This window comes from Oncorhynchus mykiss, chromosome 12 (assembly GCF_013265735.2).
Source record: "Oncorhynchus mykiss isolate Arlee chromosome 12, USDA_OmykA_1.1, whole genome shotgun sequence".
Taxonomy (NCBI): Eukaryota; Metazoa; Chordata; class Actinopteri; order Salmoniformes; family Salmonidae; genus Oncorhynchus; species Oncorhynchus mykiss.
Window position 1 is genome coordinate 55599573 of NC_048576.1, and position 17850 is coordinate 55617422.

Sequence of the window (17850 nt, forward strand, 5' to 3'; positions counted from 1 at the left end):
GAATATTTGTCCACACTGCCATCCTTTAATGCTGGGCTCCAGAGTGGCTGGTAGGGGATCCCCGAGACTGCCTGACCCTTCCCTTACGCAATTAATTTCCAAAAGCTTACTACCTAAGAATGTTTACTCGTTGTGCTAATAATAAAACACACATTGTAAACGTCTAACTTTCATCAGTAGACTGTAATGGTCCCCTTAAAGATATTGAAAGAGTCGCCTAAATGATTTTTTCACAATAAATTGCCCATGAGTTTGTGTAGATTGCAGTAATGAGCAGTACAGGTTAGTGCTTTGATTTGTTGTCCTTTCTATATCAATTCAACAAGTTATTGTTAGCGCGCTGGTATTTACATGCAGTATATTGCTTATGGGTGTCAAAATGTTTAGGTCAATCCAGAAAGGGGAGGAAAGGTTGTATCTTGTGCGCATGGATGCGGGAGGGGTCCCTCAGTGGTGTCGCTGTGTTTCAGCAGTTTGTATCACCACGGTGGGAGCGCTGCAGTGGGGAGGGAACTGAGTGAGAGGCGAAAGTCACGACGACTGTAGTAGCTGGTTAAAGTTATATAATCATGTGTTATGAGACTTCATTTTTCCGGACATCATGGGATTATGGAATCACACCCTAAAAGGCAATTGTGCTTTTTCTCGGAGTTTTGCGCTCATTCTTCGTAATTGTTTTAGTTTGATTACCATTGAAAATGAAGTACACAGGTGATGTAACAAAATAAACAAAGTTTGTGTTGATCCATGGATTTACACATACCTGGTATGGAGGAACAGGGTCGTCAACATGAATTTTGATACTGCTGATGAAGTCAACTTCTGGAGTAACCGTTCCTCGGAGCTGTACTCGGAGACACAGGGACCATTATCTGCAAATAATTCCAACTTGACCACAGCAAATGGCACAGACAATAACACAGACACGAATCCGCTGGACCTTACCCGAGCCGTGTCCGTTGGTATAGTTCTGGGCGCGTTCATTCTGTTCGCAATCGTGGGCAACATACTCGTAATACTTTCCGTTGTATGCAACAGACACCTGCGCATCCCAACAAACTATTTCATTATCAACCTCGCCATTGCGGACCTGTTGCTGGGTACAACGGTGCTGCCCGTGTCTGCAACATTGGAGATTCTTGACTACTGGGTATTCGGGAGGATATTCTGTGACATCTGGGCGGCAGTGGACGTGCTATGTTGCACTGCTTCCATTATGAGCCTGTGCGTAATATCCATAGACCGTTATATAGGAGTGCGCTACCCACTGCAGTACCCCTGTATAGTAACGGAGAAAAGAGCCCTTTTGGCCATGCTCGGTGTTTGGGTTCTCGCTACTGTCATTTCCATTGGACCTCTGCTCGGGTGGAAACAACCACCCTCAAATGACGACACCATTTGCCCCATCACCGAAGAGCCCTTTTACGCACTGTTCTCGTCATTGGGTTCCTTTTACATACCTCTGGCTGTCATCCTTTGCATGTACTGTCAGGTTTATGTAGTTGCCAAACGGACCACTAAGAACTTAGAGGCGGGGGTCATGAAAGAACACATGGACTCGAATGAGCTCACGCTCAGGATCCACTGCAAAAACGCACAACTACAGGAATACTGCGGCGCAGGCAAGGGCCAGACACGGAGCACGCTAACAGTCAAACTGCTCAAGTTCTCCCGAGAGAAGAAAGCTGCTAAAACGCTCGGTGTCGTGGTGGGCATGTTTATTCTCTGCTGGCTGCCATTCTTCCTCGTGCTGCCCATCGGTAGGTTTGGGGTTTTGTTGAGCAAACTGTTGTCATCATTGCCCCCTAGTTGCATTAGGTTAAATTGAACCACATAACTGATAGACAGGACACTGAATGCATTCATTCTGTTTATAACAAAGAAACCTTGAAAATGAGTGTGGTCACCAGGCACGAGCACATATAGGGCTCTCCCTGGCAGAGCACATTACCTTTTGCCCTTCCGGTCTCCAAAGTGCCCTTTTGTGTGGTGGTATTATTTTCCCCAAAAATATATATTTTTGTATATTTTTTTTGTCATTGTTGTTCGGATCCCACTTCCCGCAAGTCATCAAGTTCGCCACCCCCCACCCAGTCTGTTGGTTGCGCATGTTGATCGTTTGTCCTTCCGCGTCACTTTACACACAGACAATGTCAGCTAAACATAGAATGAAGATGTTTATTTGTCTCTCTGTGGCGGCCGAAAACTTCATAGTTGAATATTAATAGCCTAAAAAGTTCGCAATGTTATAAACAAGCGAATCAATGCCACATTTTTTTCATATTTAAAACAAGCCAACTGAATGCTAAATATAAGCTAAATATTGACATCACTTTCATGTAGGCCCACGTGCAATCGATATACCTACATCCGAGCCGCTTCAATGTTCTTAGTAGCCCATAGGCTACTATTATCTAAAAGTTTTCACTGTAGCCTAACCAAGAACCTAAAGGTCAACATATTAGGTATATGTCAACGTTGCTACTTCATGTTTAATTATTTTAATTGTTTATTTATTTCATTGTAGAATAGCTGTACCCTAGGCCTACTTTAAGCTCAATTCCTGCCTGCCCTTAGGCTACAACGATTTGTTGAGCTAAATTTGCGAAAACCATTGTCATATCCTATTTTTAGGTTACATTGATAGTTTCTATAGCAAACGAGGGAATGAGCGACTTTTACAGTTTACACAAACTGGAGAAATTCAGAATTTACATAAACCAACATTACATACAAAATAGCACGATAAAACTTAGAATGCATAACACATGGCAAACATATTAAACAAACACTTAAATACATAATAGGCTACAACACATGTTTTCTCATAATTGGAAACTGTACTGTGTAAAAAAAAAGGATATATAAAAAAGATTACTTCGAAAGCCATAAAATGGACAAAAAGCTACAGCGAGCTCTTTGGTCTATATACTGGAGTCATTTTCAGCACGGGACAGCTCCTGTAAAGGCCGTTCAGTTTCAGATTGTAACAAGTGCACTGCGTGGTGTTTTGGGAAAAGGGCGTGACATCTTATTTTTAGGATGCATCGTTAAAACCCTCGTAAACCTAAATTCCATCACTATCGGGATTCGGGAAACCCGGCCCGGGCCTTTGTCCCAGTCTGCCCTGTACTGGGCATATAACGCCCGGTACCCAAATGTCACTGTCGGAGTGTGTGCAGCTAGCTACCTAGTATAAATATCAGCAGTACTGCCACAACAGCGTTATATTTGATTAATACTTGATAACACCAGATTTAGCCTACATAATTCGGTCTGGTTGGCTGATATGCGCAGCAGATAACGACAAAAAGACAGAGGTAGGCGAAATCACAATCAGTAAAATTAATTAAACTAGCTGGCAGATCAACATCAAAGATCAGCTGATAGCCGACTCCCTTTTACCGATGTCAACCAAGTAACTAGGTAACTTACAATTTGTGATGATGAGAAAAATAAAACAAATCTTTACAGGCATTTTGGTATGTTATGAATTTCGAGCCCCCTGAAAGGTCTGTGCATGGCGCTGTGTGTGTGACATAAGAGGACAGCATATATCTGCACAGGATATTCTCTGCTTATCATTCTCACACAAGCACACAGGCCTTTATTTACACACACACACACACAGTCTCTCTCTCTCTGACACACACACAGATACTATTTTTTCCAAATACAGTATGCCAATAATATAGAGTTTTCATAAGTCTGATGGTAGTCATGTCAAAAATAAAATAATTTGTTTAGGCAGAAAAGGGGTTAATCAGACGCAGTAGGTCTACACCCATGCCAAAACGTGAAAGTGGTGTATGACAGTAAAATACAACTTCCTTTTATTATCGAAAGGTTAACTTGTCAAAAATGTAAAGATAGAAAAAGACCATACTTCCCAGCCTGTGGCACCAGAAAATGGAGGTAGCTAGTTAGGGGTAGCTTGGTTGTAGCATAAGGGTGCAATGGTGCACGAATCTGGTGTACTAATAAATAATTTATTGTGGGTGCTAATGGGGGTGGTTGGCCTCTTCTTGTGTGTGTTTTAGCGCCGGCAAGCCTCTATCTTGAGTTTCCCATGTTCCCAGCACCTCTTAAATCAAGTGAGCAACACATTACACATCAAAGTGGATTCCTCCTACATCTGTTGTTGACATGGAAAAGTTCAGAGAGATGAAACAGACTTTTATACATGAGTCCTTTCCATCCCCTGCCCTCTATATTCGTCTATATTTACTGAATTATGCCCACCCTGAAACACCATGTCCATTTAGAAATGTATACCGTAGCATGCTCATGCTCTTTGAAAGTCTCATTTCCAAATCGCAGGCCCAAAGACTTCATTCTCTCCATCTGGACTTCACACAGTTAACTGGACATTTTTCATTTCAATTTTGTAAAGCAAAAACTCAGTAGGCCTATACCACAGGGAGAGTATATAAATCCTGGAGATACTATATTTTCAATGATTGATTACTGGTATACTAATTATTCTGTGCTTTTACTAAACCAGTGTGTCTATCACATAAATAAATCCTGAATGAAGGGTGATATCAGTCAGTCATGACCTTGCGTGAGATAAGAGAAATGAACAGCTTTGTGGTGATAATCAGGTTATTTTGGCTTTGCTTAAATTACCCAGTTACAATGTCAAATTGTGGCTCCCTATTGGTTCCTGAGGCCTTCTCAGGGTGTGATGTAGACTGTCTGTGTGGATGACAGAGTTGGAGACAATAATATACGCACTGAGCAGAGCAGTGACCTAGCCTGGCCACACCATGGACATGGAAGCATTGTGTAGAGTAGAGGGATGACATCTAGTACAGATCACACAGAGTACTTGATGGTGAACAATCCGACAGTGCTTTGGGTAGTAGCCTAGTTAGTCAAGTTCACAAATCATGTTTTTATTGTCAATTGCACAACTACAGTGAAATGCCTTTCTTGCTTGCTCATTGCAGTAATCAATATCAGTAGTACAATAAAAAAAATATGTTTTTAAGTCAAGTAGAACAAAAACACACAAGAAATAGAAATAAGAAAGTAAGTAAGCTATATATATATATATATATATATATATAGGGTCAGTTCCAGAGTCAGTGCCAATACCATATTTACAATGTGCAGGGATACTGGAGTGGTAGAGTTAGATATGTATAGGGCTAAGGTGACTATAGGCATCAGGATATATGATAAACTGAGTAGCAGCAGCGTATATGATGGTTGTATGTGTGTGTGTGTGTGTGTGTGTGTGTGTGTGTGTGTGTGTAGAGTCAATATGAATGTGTGTGCGTGTTATGTATGAGCAAATTAAGTGTGAGTTTTGGAGTGTCAGTGTAAGTGAGTGTGAGTGAGTGAGTGTGTAGAGTGTGCATAAAGTGACTGCTGCAGACGTCGGTGTCGTTGGACCCTCATCCAGACACTCAGGGACTTCTGTTAAAGATAATAAAAATGTTGTTGGTTTGAAGGATTGTACAGTGCCTTGCGAAAGTATTCGGCCCCCTTGAACTTTGCGACCTTTTGCCACATTTCAGGCTTCAAACATAAAGATATAAAACTGTATTTTTTTGTGAAGAATCAACAACAAGTGGGACACAATCATGAAGTGGAACGACATTTATTGGATATTTCAAACTTTTTTAACAAATCAAAAACTGAAAAATTGGGCGTGCAAAATTATTCAGCCCCCTTAAGTTAATACTTTGTAGCGCCACCTTTTGCTGCGATTACAGCTGTAAGTCGCTTGGGGTATGTCTCTATCAGTTTTGCACATCGAGAGACTGACATTTTTTCCCATTCCTCCTTGCAAAACAGCTCGAGCTCAGTGAGGTTGGATGGAGAGCATTTGTGAACAGCAGTTTTCAGTTCTTTCCACAGATTCTCGATTGGATTCAGGTCTGGACTTTGACTTGGCCATTCTAACACCTGGATATGTTTATTTTTGAACCATTCCATTGTAGATTTTGCTTTATGTTTTGGATCATTGTCTTGTTGGAAGACAAATCTCCGTTCCAGTCTCAGGTCTTTTGCAGACTCCATCAGGTTTTCTTCCAGAATGGTCCTGTATTTGGCTCCATCCATCTTCCCATCAATTTTAACCATCTTCCCTGTCCCTGCTGAAGAAAAGCAGGCCCAAACCATGATGCTGCCACCACCATGTTTGACAGTGGGGATGGTGTGTTCAGCTGTGTTGCTTTTACGCCAAACATAACGTTTTGCATTGTTGCCAAAAAGTTCAATTTTGGTTTCATCTGACCAGAGCACCTTCTTCCACATGTTTGGTGTGTCTCCCAGGTGGCTTGTGGCAAACTTTAAACAACACTTTTTATGGATATCTTTAAGAAATGGCTTTCTTCTTGCCACTCTTCCATAAAGGCCAGATTTGTGCAATATACGACTGATTGTTGTCCTATGGACAGAGTCTCCCACCTCAGCTGTAGATCTCTGCAGTTCATCCAGAGTGATCATGGGCCTCTTGGCTGCATCTCTGATCAGTCTTCTCCTTGTATGAGCTGAAAGTTTAGAGGGACGGCCAGGTCTTGGTAGATTTGCAGTGGTCTGATACTCCTTCCATTTCAATATTATCGCTTGCACAGTGCTCCTTGGGATGTTTAAAGCTTGGGAAATCTTTTTGTATCCAAATCCAACTTTAAACTTCTTCACAACAGTATCTCGGACCTGCCTGGTATTTTCCTTGTTCTTCATGATGCTCTCTGCGCTTTTAACGGACCTCTGAGACTATCACAGTGCAGGTGCATTTATACGGAGACTTGATTACACACAGGTGGATTGTATTTATCATCATTAGTCATTTAGGTCAACATTGGATCATTCAGAGATCCTCACTGAACTTCTGGAGAGAGTTTGCTGCACTGAAAGTAAAGGGGCTGAATAATTTTATCTCTACCAGTATATCAGTGATATTATCTAAATTATATTAAAACTATATAATCTGTTACATCACCTGTTATTATTTACTGAAGGTATGGAGATTGGGAGTGGTTATTATCTCAGTTATGCAATAAAGCCCTAGATTTAAACAGTAATAATTGGAATATAGATGGTGTTTTCATTGGAAATGAATGGTAGTCCTTAAAAGCACTCCCTTAGACAAATTGGATAAAAAATAGCTGGGTGAAGAATTCTTGGTGTTCATATTTGACAGACTTGTTGCTATTGCAACTGGCAGGATTTTAAAGTATCTTTGTGAGAGCTTTTGCAGATTGTGTGTGACAATAGTTCCACTTTTCAATGCCAGAATAAATTTACACATTTTAAAACTCTCTGCCTTGACCCGCCAAAGGCATGTTTTGTTTTTGTCACCCAACATGATGTAGTAACCACAAACTATAGTGCTCTGTGACCTATTGTGCCTGTATTTTATGGCTTGTCCTCAGGCGGAGCTGGTGAAGAATAGAAGGATAGATTTTATGGGACAAACAGGAAACAGCATTTTTTCAATTGACCACTGATGGTGTTGATCAGTATAGCTGTTGAGGGCTTATGCTTTTTTCATCTCAGAACTCACTAGATGAACCAAAATATTACCTGCTAAAGATACTGACCCTCCAATGATTGTTGCTTTCCAAGTTACATAACCAATATTTACTATTTTATCACGGTTACAGTTAAATGCATATGCATGATATTGCATTGCCACCATATTGAATAGATGTTTCCCATAATGTTTCAGATTAGTTAATTTATCAACCCAAATTCTCCAGTGAGCTGGACCTTGAGTGTGATATGATGGTGATAGCTTCCTGATGCTTTTAGAGGGCAGGGGGCAGGATTGCAGTGGGAATGCCAAGGCACTCATACAGTAGGTCCCACTTACTATCATGCATCTTAAGCCCTCTTTAAAAATGGCTTTTGACATGATATTTTATTCCATGCTTTTGTCCATTAATGTGTGTACGGAGCTGTCCAAGGGCATTAAGTTCCCCGGTAGATCTCACGGTCTTTTTCCGGCACTATATGGCACTGGAGAAGATGGCTGCCGTTTTATGGGCAGTTTACCAACCATGCTATTTGGTTAGATTTTTTCACACCGTTGGTAACTTATTTTGTACATAATGTTGCTGCTACTGTCCCTTATGTCCGGAAAGAGCTTCTAGAAATCAGAACAGCAATTTCTCGCCTTGAACTGGACGAATAATTTCTCTTTAATGAGTCGGATGAGAGGGATTTACTCCAGACACCCGAACAAGGCCCTCATCCCGTCATTCGCAGAAGAAAGAGACGGAAAAGATAATGCGGAAGGAGATCGGGGTGCCTTGTGAGGATCCGCCGACGATTGGATAATGTGCCCTTGCCATCAGTACTTTTGGCTGGATAATAACTTGGACGAACTAAAAGCACTTATATCCTACCAACGGGACATTAAAAACTGTAATATCTTATGTTTCACCTAGTCGTAGTTAACGACGACATGAATAGCATACAGCTGGCGGGTTATACATTGTATCAGCAGGATAGACAGCAGCCTCTGGTAAGACAAGGGGAGGCAGACTATGTCTATTTGTAAATAACAGCTGGAGCATGATATCTAAGGAAGTCTCTAGGTTTTGCTTGCCTGAGGTAGAGTATCTCATGATAAGCTGTAGACCACACTATCTACCTAGAGAGTTTTTATCTGTATTTTTTGTAGCTGTCTGCATACCACCACAGACCGATGCTGGCACTAAGATTGCACTCAATGAACTGTATACCGCCAAAAGTAAACAGGAAACGCTTATCCAGAGGCGGTACTCTTAGTGGCCGGGGACTTTAATGTAGGGAAACTTAAATCCATTTTACCAAATTTCTACCAGCATGTTAAATGTGCATCCAGAGGGGAAAAAAACTCTAGACCACCTTTACTCCACACACAAAGACGCATACAAAGCTCTCCCTCGCCCTCCATTTGACATATCTGACCATAATTATATCCTCCTGATTCCTGCTACAAGCAACAATTAAAGCAGGAAGCACCAGTGACTCGGTCAATAAAACAGTGGTCAGATGAAGCAGATGCTAAGCTACAGAACTGTTTTGCTAACACAGACTGGAATATGGTTCTTCTGATGGCATTGAGGAGTGCACCACATCAGTCACTGGCTTCATCAATAAGTGCATCAATGACGTCGCCCCCTCAGTGACTGTATGTACATACCCCACCCAGAAGCAATGGATTACAGGCAACATCCGCACTGAGCTAAAGGGTAGAGCTGCCGTTTTCAAGGAGCGGGACTCTAACCCGGAAGCTTATAAGAAATCCCGCTATGCCCTTCAATGAACCATCAAACAGGTCAATCAAATCGTACTACACCGGCTCCGACGCTCGTCAGATGTGGCAGGGCTTGCAAACTATTACAGACTACAAAGGGAAGCACAGCCGAGAGCTGCCCAGTGACACAAGCCTACCAGATTAGCTAAATTACTTATGTGCTCGCTTTGAGGATAATAACACTGAAACATGGACCTGTTTTAACTACCCATCCCGTGTCCGGGATCGTTGTCATCATCTGACACTAATTAGCATAACGCAACGGACATAAATATTACTAGAAAATATTCCTATTCATGAAATCACGAGTGAAATATATTGAAGCACAGCGTAGCCTTTTGTTAATCACCCTGTCATCTCAGATTTTGAAAATATGCTTTACAGCCAAAGCAAGACAAGCATTTGTGTAAGTGTATCGATAGCCTAGCATAGCATTATGTCCAGCTAGCAGTAGGCAACTTGGTCACGAAAATCAGAAAAGCATTCAAATTAAATTGTTTACCTTTGATGAGCTTCGGATGTTTTCACTCACGAGACTCCCAGTTAGATAGCAAATGTTCCTTTTTTCCAAAAATATTATTTTTGTAGGCGAAATAGCTCCGTTTGTTCTTCACGTTTGGCTGAGAAATCGACCGGAAATTGCGGTCACGAAAACCCCCAAAATATTCCAAATTAGCGTCATAATATCGACAGAAACATGGCAAACTTTGTTTATAATCAATCCTCAAGGTGTTTTTCAAATATCTATTCGATAATATATCAACTGGGACAGTTGGTTTTTCAGTAAGACCGAGAGGAAAAATGGCTACCTCTGTATTTTACGCAAGAATCACTCTGAGAGCCATCAGGTGACCACTTACGCAATATAGTCGCTTACGCTCATTCTTCAACATAAATGCGTGAAACTACGTCAAAATGCTGTAGACACCTTGGGGAATACGTAGAAAAAGGAATCTGGTTGATAGCCCATTCACTGCTCAATAGGGATGCATCGGAACGCAGAGCTTTCAAAACATGAGTCACTTCCGGATTGGATTTTTCTCAGGCTTTCGCCTGCAATATCAGTTCTGTTATACTCACAGACAATATTTTTACAGTTTTGGAAACTTTAGAGTGTTTTCTATCCTAAGCTGTGAATTATATGCATATTCTAGCATCTTGTCCTGAAAACATAGCCCGTTTACTCTGGGAATGTTATTTTTCCAAAAATGAAAATACTGCCCCCTAGTTACAAGAAGTTTTAAACAGGTCAACATTCACAAGGCCACATGGCCAGACGGATTACCAGGATGTGTACTCCGAGCATGCGCTGACCACCTGGCAAGTGTCTTCTCTGACAATTTCAACCACTCCATGTCTGAGTCTGTAATACCAACATGTTTCAAGCAGACCACCATAGTCCCTGTGGCCAAGAACACTAAGGTAACCTGACAAAATGTCTATCAACCCATAGCACTCACATCTGTAGCCATGAAGTGCTTTGAAAGGCTGGTCATGGCTCACATCAACACCATTATCCCAGAAAACCTAGGCCCACTCCAATTTGCATACTGCCCCAACAGATCCACAGATGATGCAATCTCTATTGCACTCCACCCTGCCCCTTCACACCTGGACAAAACGAACACCTTTGTGAGAATGCTGTTCATTGACTACAGCTCAGCGTTCAGCACCATAGTTTCCTCAAAGCTCATCACTAAGCTAAGGACCCTGGGACAACACCTCCCTCTGCAACTGGATCCTGGATGCAACTGGATCCTGGACTTCCTGACAGGCTGCCCCCAGGTGGTAAGGGTAGGTAACAACACATCCGCCATGCTGATCCTCAACACTGGGGCTCCTCAGGGGTGCGTGCTCAGTCACCTCCTGTACTCCCTGTTCATTTATGACTGCACGGCAAGGCACGACTCCAAAATCATCATTAAGTTTGCCGATGACACAACAGTGGTAGGTAGGCCTGATCACCAACAATGACGAGACAGCATATAGGGAGGAGGTCACCTGTGGTGCCAGGACAACAACCTCTCCCTCAATGACATCAAGACTAAGGAGATGATTGTGGACTACAGGAAAAGGAAGACCGAGCCCCACCCCCATTCTCATCGACAGAGCAATAGTGAAGCAGGCTGAGAGCTTCAAGTTCCTTGGTGTCCACATAACCAACAAACTAACATGGTCCAAGCACACCAAGACAGTCGATAAGAGGGCACGACAAATCCTATTCCCCCTCAGGAGACAGAAAAGATTTGGCATGGGTCCTCAAATCCTCAAAAGGTTCTACAGCTGCACCATCGAGAGCATGGTTGCATCACTGCCTGGTATGGCGACTGCTCGGCCTCCGCCTGCAAGGCACCACAGAGGGTAGTGCGTATGGCCCAGTACATCACTGGGGCCAAGCTTCCTGCCATCCAGAACCTCTATACCAGGCAGTGTCAGAGGAAGGCCCTAAAAATTGTCAACGACTCCAGCCACCCTAGCCATAGACTGTTCTCTCTGCTACCACACGGAAAGCGGTACCGGAGCACCAAGTCTAGGTCCAAGTGTCAAGTTCTGACCTTAGTTCTTTTGTTATGTCTTTGTTTTAGGTTGGTCGGGGCGTGAGTTGGGTGGGCAGTCTATGTTCTTTTGGTATTTCTGTGTTTGGCCTGGTATGGTTCTCAATCAGAGGCAGCTGTTAATCGTTGTCCCTGATTGAGAACCATACTTAGGCAGCCTGTTTTCACCCTTGAGTTGTGGGTGATTATTTTCCGTGTTTGCGTTTGAGCCACACGGGACTGTTTAGTTTGTTTCACGTTGTTGTTTTGTATTTTGTCATGTTCAGTTTTTCTTATTAAATTATGGACACTTACCACGCTGCAAATTGGTCCGATCTATCTTACTCCTCATCAGAGGAAGATGACGAACATTACACCAAGAGGTTTCTAAACAGCTTTTACCCCCAAGCCATCAGACTACTGAACATCTAATCAAATGGCGACCTAGACTCTTTACATTGCCCCACTGCACCACCTATTCACTATTTTACGCTGCTGCTGCTCTCTCTAATTATCTATGTATAAGTCACTTATATATTTCTACCTTTCGGTTACTGGCCCTAGGCTACCTGCCGCTATGGCTGTTTATTGTTTATTGCTGCTCTAAATTATTGTTATTATTATTGATTTATTTTTTTAAATGTTTTTTTCTTAAAACTGCATTGTTGGTTAAGGGCTTGTATGTAAGCATTTCACTGTAAGGTCTACCTACACCTGTTGAATTCGGCGCATGTGACAAATACTATTTGATTTGATTCTACACTATCATAATCAGGTATGTGTTAGCAAATATGCCCAAACCAGAAAATGGATAAATCCTTCCTATAAAAATTAACTGCTCCTTTTGACTGAATCTGTAGTCAATGTTTCTGTCCTAAAATGGAAATACCAGTTATGTAGCTAAAATGCGTAGCACAAATAGTAATTTGACAGCATCAGTGATAAAAGTAAAAATATTCCCAGTCTGTCTGGACCTCTGAGAAATTAATGTGCCGACATGACTGTTGTTTTCTCATTCCATGTTACTCAATCAATGCCCGGGCATACAGTTCCTCTAAGGACCTCCACATTTGTAGAAGAGGGCATGGACTCAGAGATTCCATTTGAGATGATTTCTATGTATGGCGATTGATTGTGAAACCATGATAGATTGAGGAGTTTGCTGCATTATCCTGAGTTCTCCTCCCCCTCCCTTTAGCATGCTGTTTTTTAGCAGCACTCAGGACATAGCCAGGAGATGTGTTGAAAGGCAGCAGCCTCACAGGGCTCTGCATTACTGGAAGCCTACTGTACGTTTGACTGTCCCCCCATTCATAGTCAAATTTATTGCATCAGTCTTTGCTTTGTTGTTTACTACCTCTTCTCTCTAGAGCAACATTGACTACCTTTCTGTGGTTGGCTCATTAGTTTGTCAGAATTCAGCAGCCGTCAAGCCGGACTCAGACATTTTGTAGATAAGACGGGCAGTCAATGTTGTCCGGATGTGTGAAAGACTTGGCGAGTAGATGAAATGGTCAACTGGTATGTGTAAATAAAGCCCTAGGAGATGGACTGTGCAAGTGGAATTGAGAGAGAAGTTGGACAGGGTGCACTGTGATTTGTTAGCCTGGATTCCACAGTTGCACGGCGCGAAGAAGCATCCTAAATCTTTGCATGTAAGCACTATCAGAGTAAAGTGGGTTCCTGGCTTCTGGTGACTACGGAGGTTGGGGGATGAGGACGTTACAGTTAGTGGAATAGCGTTGTGGAAGCTCCGGCTATGAAGGCACTTTGCCCTGGACAATAAAGCCAGCCAGTAGCACATGATTAAAGTGTAAACACAGTCTCTCCTAGGGACAGGCTGGGAAATGACAAATGTGTCCTTGAATTAGATGGTTCTATGAGCCATGGCTCTATTCTGAGGAAACACTGTAATAACTCTTGTTAATCCTCTCTCCATCCCAAAGCCGAAAGAGAGAAATAGGATAGAATGCAACATCTTTCTCTTCAGGTTTTCATCCAATAACGTGACAGCCAAGGCTTCTGTGGCAGGACATACCAAAGTGGATGATTACACAATGCTGAGTCCAAAAAGGCCAAAAAAGGGGATGCGATGTGCATCGGGGGATGAGTGCGAGGGTTTGTTAAAGAGCGGACTCCCAGCAGTGAAAGCCTCTGGGATTAGTGTGCCTGTAAAATGGGGAAGAATTTGGAATGATGGCGGATGTCTGTGACCTTTGTTTATGAGCTGGAGACAGCAAAGATGAAACTTGAAAAAGTGCACAGTAGTGTCGGCACAGTAGTGTTATATTTTACTGTAATGATTTCTATATTTAATTAGGCTGCTTGTAAATCCTGCCTATAACTTTTTTTTACTACTTTTCTTCAAATTATTGGAAGCTTAGTAGCTTATTCAGAATCAGTGGAAGCACATGCAAGGTTGGTAGGGTTGACCTCAGGGATTAAAGGCCCAGTGCATTCAAAGTGCAGTTTTTCCTGTGTTTTGTGTCATATTGTACAACAGCTGATGAAACTAACACTGAAAAAGTGTGAAAACATTTGATCAGTGTTATTTCCTGATAATTGCTGGTTGAAAACACAATCTACACAGGACCTTCTAATCAGCAGGTTTGAATGGGCGGGAATTTTTGTCTTTCCATGCGGTAATTGGTTAATAGACCAATAACAAAGAGTTTTCAGTTTCCCCCCCTCAGACCATTCCCAGACAGTCCTAGCAAAATTCTTGCAAGATAAATAGTTTTTTGCTAAAAAGCTATTTTTGCCCATTTTAATTCAAATCTATTACAGCAAGGTACTTAATAGTGACCGATAAATTATTTGATATTGATATAAAACCAGCTGAATTGGGCCTTTAAGGAGAGTATAGTACTGTACACTAATGACGTGTGCTGTCAGTGAGTCATGCTATCTTTCTCTAAAACATTCCAAAACAGGAAACAGTCAAGACAGTAGAATCAGCACCAAAATGGTAATACTTGGAATCACTGTGCAAACATTGTAATAATTGGAGAACCACCAATCTCTATATCTCTATAGTGTATGATACTCCCGTGTCACTATACACCGGAGGCACGGGAGTTCATACACTAATGATTATGCCCTCTATAGTTGAATGAATGTATGATTAAAAATAAATTATTTTGCCAGTTGTACAATTGATAATAGTGTTTGATGCTTCAACAAAACCATCAGACAGACGCAGAAGATGGTAGTAAAAGCGTTGAGTGAAGCCCCGCTTGTACTCTCTAAAAGTTCTCATCAGCTTGGTCACTGATCGTTGATCTGAAAAGTCTGGGAAGGGGAAAGTTGAGCGATTGAAACCCCACCAAGCCTATATTTCACCTTTCCCGTCTTTCCAGATCCTTGGTCTCGAGCAAGAGGAGGATGCCCGTGATAAAGTAGCTGCTGGTACACTGACTGTCTGTGAGGTTATTTGGATGAATGCTGCCATCTATTGATAACCAAACATAATGCATTGAAGAGATGGTTCAGCATTTACATAGTTTTCTCAGATACAGTATATCTACCACCACAGTGCATACCACATCTTATATTTAAAATGTCAAGTTAAGTTAAAATATATAACAGATATAAGATATAATATATTGTTTTTGGAAATCTCTGTCCATTTATGACACGTTTTCTCCATGTAATGTCCCAGGGTCATTCAACGCCAACCTGCGTCCCCCGGAGACGTTCTTTAAGGTGATCTTCTGGCTGGGCTACTTCAACAGCTGCCTGAATCCCATCATCTACCCCTGCTACAGCCGAGAGTTCAAACAGGCCTTCATCCGCATCCTCAAGTGCCGCTGCCATCAGAAGAAAAAGCAGAAGGGCTGGAGGGCCTACTACAACTACCGTTCCTCTCACCTGGGCTCCACCAACAACTCCTACCTGAATGGGAGTCAGCAGACCCTGTCCTCTGTCAACCCCAGCCCTCGCTGTGTGAGCAAAGGATCCGGCTCTCACCTGGAGTCTGGGTGGGGCCATGGCTCCCTGTCCCCCTGCCTGTCTCTGCCTGGGAGCCCCTTCACCAGCCAGATGAGGGCCCTTCCTGGGGCTGTCCGCCAGAGCACCAGCAGAACTATCAGAGTCAACCTGGCCTCTCCCCTGGCCAGGGAGCCAGTGCATGCCAATGGACAGAGTGGGAATGGAAAGGTGGAGCATGGGGCAATCCGGGGAACACCTGAGACAATAATGTAATGGCGGGTTGGAGCATCAGTCAAATGCCTGGACAATGCCGTTTGATAGTCTGTACTTATGCAACGGTAGCCTTTACATCCAGGTGCATGTGGGTATTTTATACTGGATGCTGAAATATGGACAAAGGCCTAACTACTGTAGCAGTCTGGATTTAAGATTTACGCATCACACCAGAGGGTCAATGGTCAATGTGTCCGTAAGTATTTATTACTAAAAGTCTGATTGCTTGTAGTTCCATGTCCTCCAAATGTCCTTTTAAATAATTATTTGTATTATTAAAGGATACTTTTAGACAGAACACTGAAGGCCTCTGCTACTGCACAAAACCTTTTCAGAATAACATGTGCAGCTCTGGCACATACAACTTTTTATTTTTATCGTTTTGGTACTATTTTCACAATTTTGATGTGAATTTTCAAAACTCTTAGTACAAAACTCAAAATGGGTAGCACTTGTAATGCAGCCTGTCTTAATTCAAACCCTTTCATTGTCCATTTATTTCATTTGTAGACCTCTTTTACCACACAACCATTGATCCACAATATAGGTTAACTCTGACATATACATTGTTTTAATCATCAAAACAAAACATAATAATATCTTCTCAATTTAGTTATTTTAAATACCAGTTAATCCACTAGCAAAACATCTTAGACACGTGTTTCTATCACGTTTCAGGTAAGATCCAAATGCAGACTGTGTTGTTGTAACAATGTTTAGCACAGCAACAGGGGCAGGCAAATGACAGGTCAGGTCAGACAGGGGTCTATAATCCAGAGTAGTGGGGCAACGGTACAGGATGGCAGGCAGGCTCAGGGTCAGGTCAGGCAGTGGACAGGCAGGCGGGCTCAGTCAGTACAGGCAAGGGTCAAAACCAGGAGGGCGAGAAAAAGAGAGACTGGGAAAAAGCAGGAGCTGAGACAAAGCAAAACAAACTGGCACAGACAAACAGAGAACACAGGAATAAGTACCAGGGGGATAATGGGGAAGATGGGCGACACCTGGAGGGGGTGGAGACAAGCACAAGGACTGGTGAAACAGATCAGGGCGTAACAGTTTAAAATTGCATTTTTTATGTAATATGCTACAGTACTGTAAATTACAGTACATTACACCTTTTTTCACATCAGGCAATACACCTGCACTACCCATTAAAATTGACTGAACATTACATTTCCATAATGTCCATTATCCCATGTGTGATGAAAGGTGTGACTATTGAAGACATCTGTTTAACAGGCACTAGTTTGCAGTAAATATCTTCATTGTTCATGCACCTGGGGAAAAAGCTTTTGGCAAGGCAAATTTAAGCCTGACATTGGTCTGAATTGATGTAATCATATGCCTCGTCCATGGCCTGAAGGAGGGTGTTACATTCATGGAGATGACATTCATGCATCTTCCAAATGTATTGTAATCGTGTATTGTATTGGTTCTGTACATGGCTCAGTGCATAAGAGCATGGCACTAGGAAAAGGGGATACCTAGTCAGTTGTTCAACTGAATGCAGTCAACTGAAATATGTCTTACACATTTAAACCAACCCCTCTGAATCAGAGAGGTGTAGGGGGCTGCCTTAATCAACATAGGCAAGTAGTTGTTGCTTAACTGCCAAAAGAGTATTGTGGAGTAAAATCATGAAAGTAGTACATTCGAGAGTATAAATATACAGTTCAAGTCGGAAGCTTACATACACCTTAGCCAAATAGAATTCAACTCAGTTTTTCACAATTCCTGGCATGTAATCCCAGTAAAAATCCCCTGTCTTAGGTCAGTTAGGATCACCACTTTATTTTAAGAATGTGAAATATCAGAATAATAGTAGAGAGAATTATTTACTTCAGCTTGTATTTC

General features: G+C 42.1%; 1 protein-coding gene across 1 annotated transcript; it reads left to right on the top strand.

The window, feature by feature from the left end:
* The first annotated feature begins 779 nt into the window (after nucleotides 1–779).
* On the top strand, nucleotides 780–16751 carry adra1ba (adrenoceptor alpha 1Ba). Its single transcript, XM_021624204.2, has 2 exons — nucleotides 780–1760; nucleotides 15455–16751. The coding sequence occupies exons 1-2, from the start codon at nucleotides 791–793 to the stop codon at nucleotides 15994–15996; spliced, it is 1512 nt and encodes a 503-aa protein (XP_021479879.2). The 5' UTR covers nucleotides 780–790; the 3' UTR covers nucleotides 15997–16751.
* The last annotated feature ends 1099 nt before the right edge of the window (nucleotides 16752–17850 follow it).

What these genes read in the sequence shown, in the direction of transcription:
- adra1ba (XM_021624204.2), top strand. Translation starts at nt 791, where the DNA reads ATGAATTTTGATACTGCTGATGAAGTCAACTTCTGGAGTAACCGTTCC. An exon ending in CTTCCTCGTGCTGCCCATCG is followed by an intron (nt 1,761 to 15,454) that starts GTAGGTTTGGGG and finishes GTAATGTCCCAG; the next exon opens with GGTCATTCAACGCCAACCTG.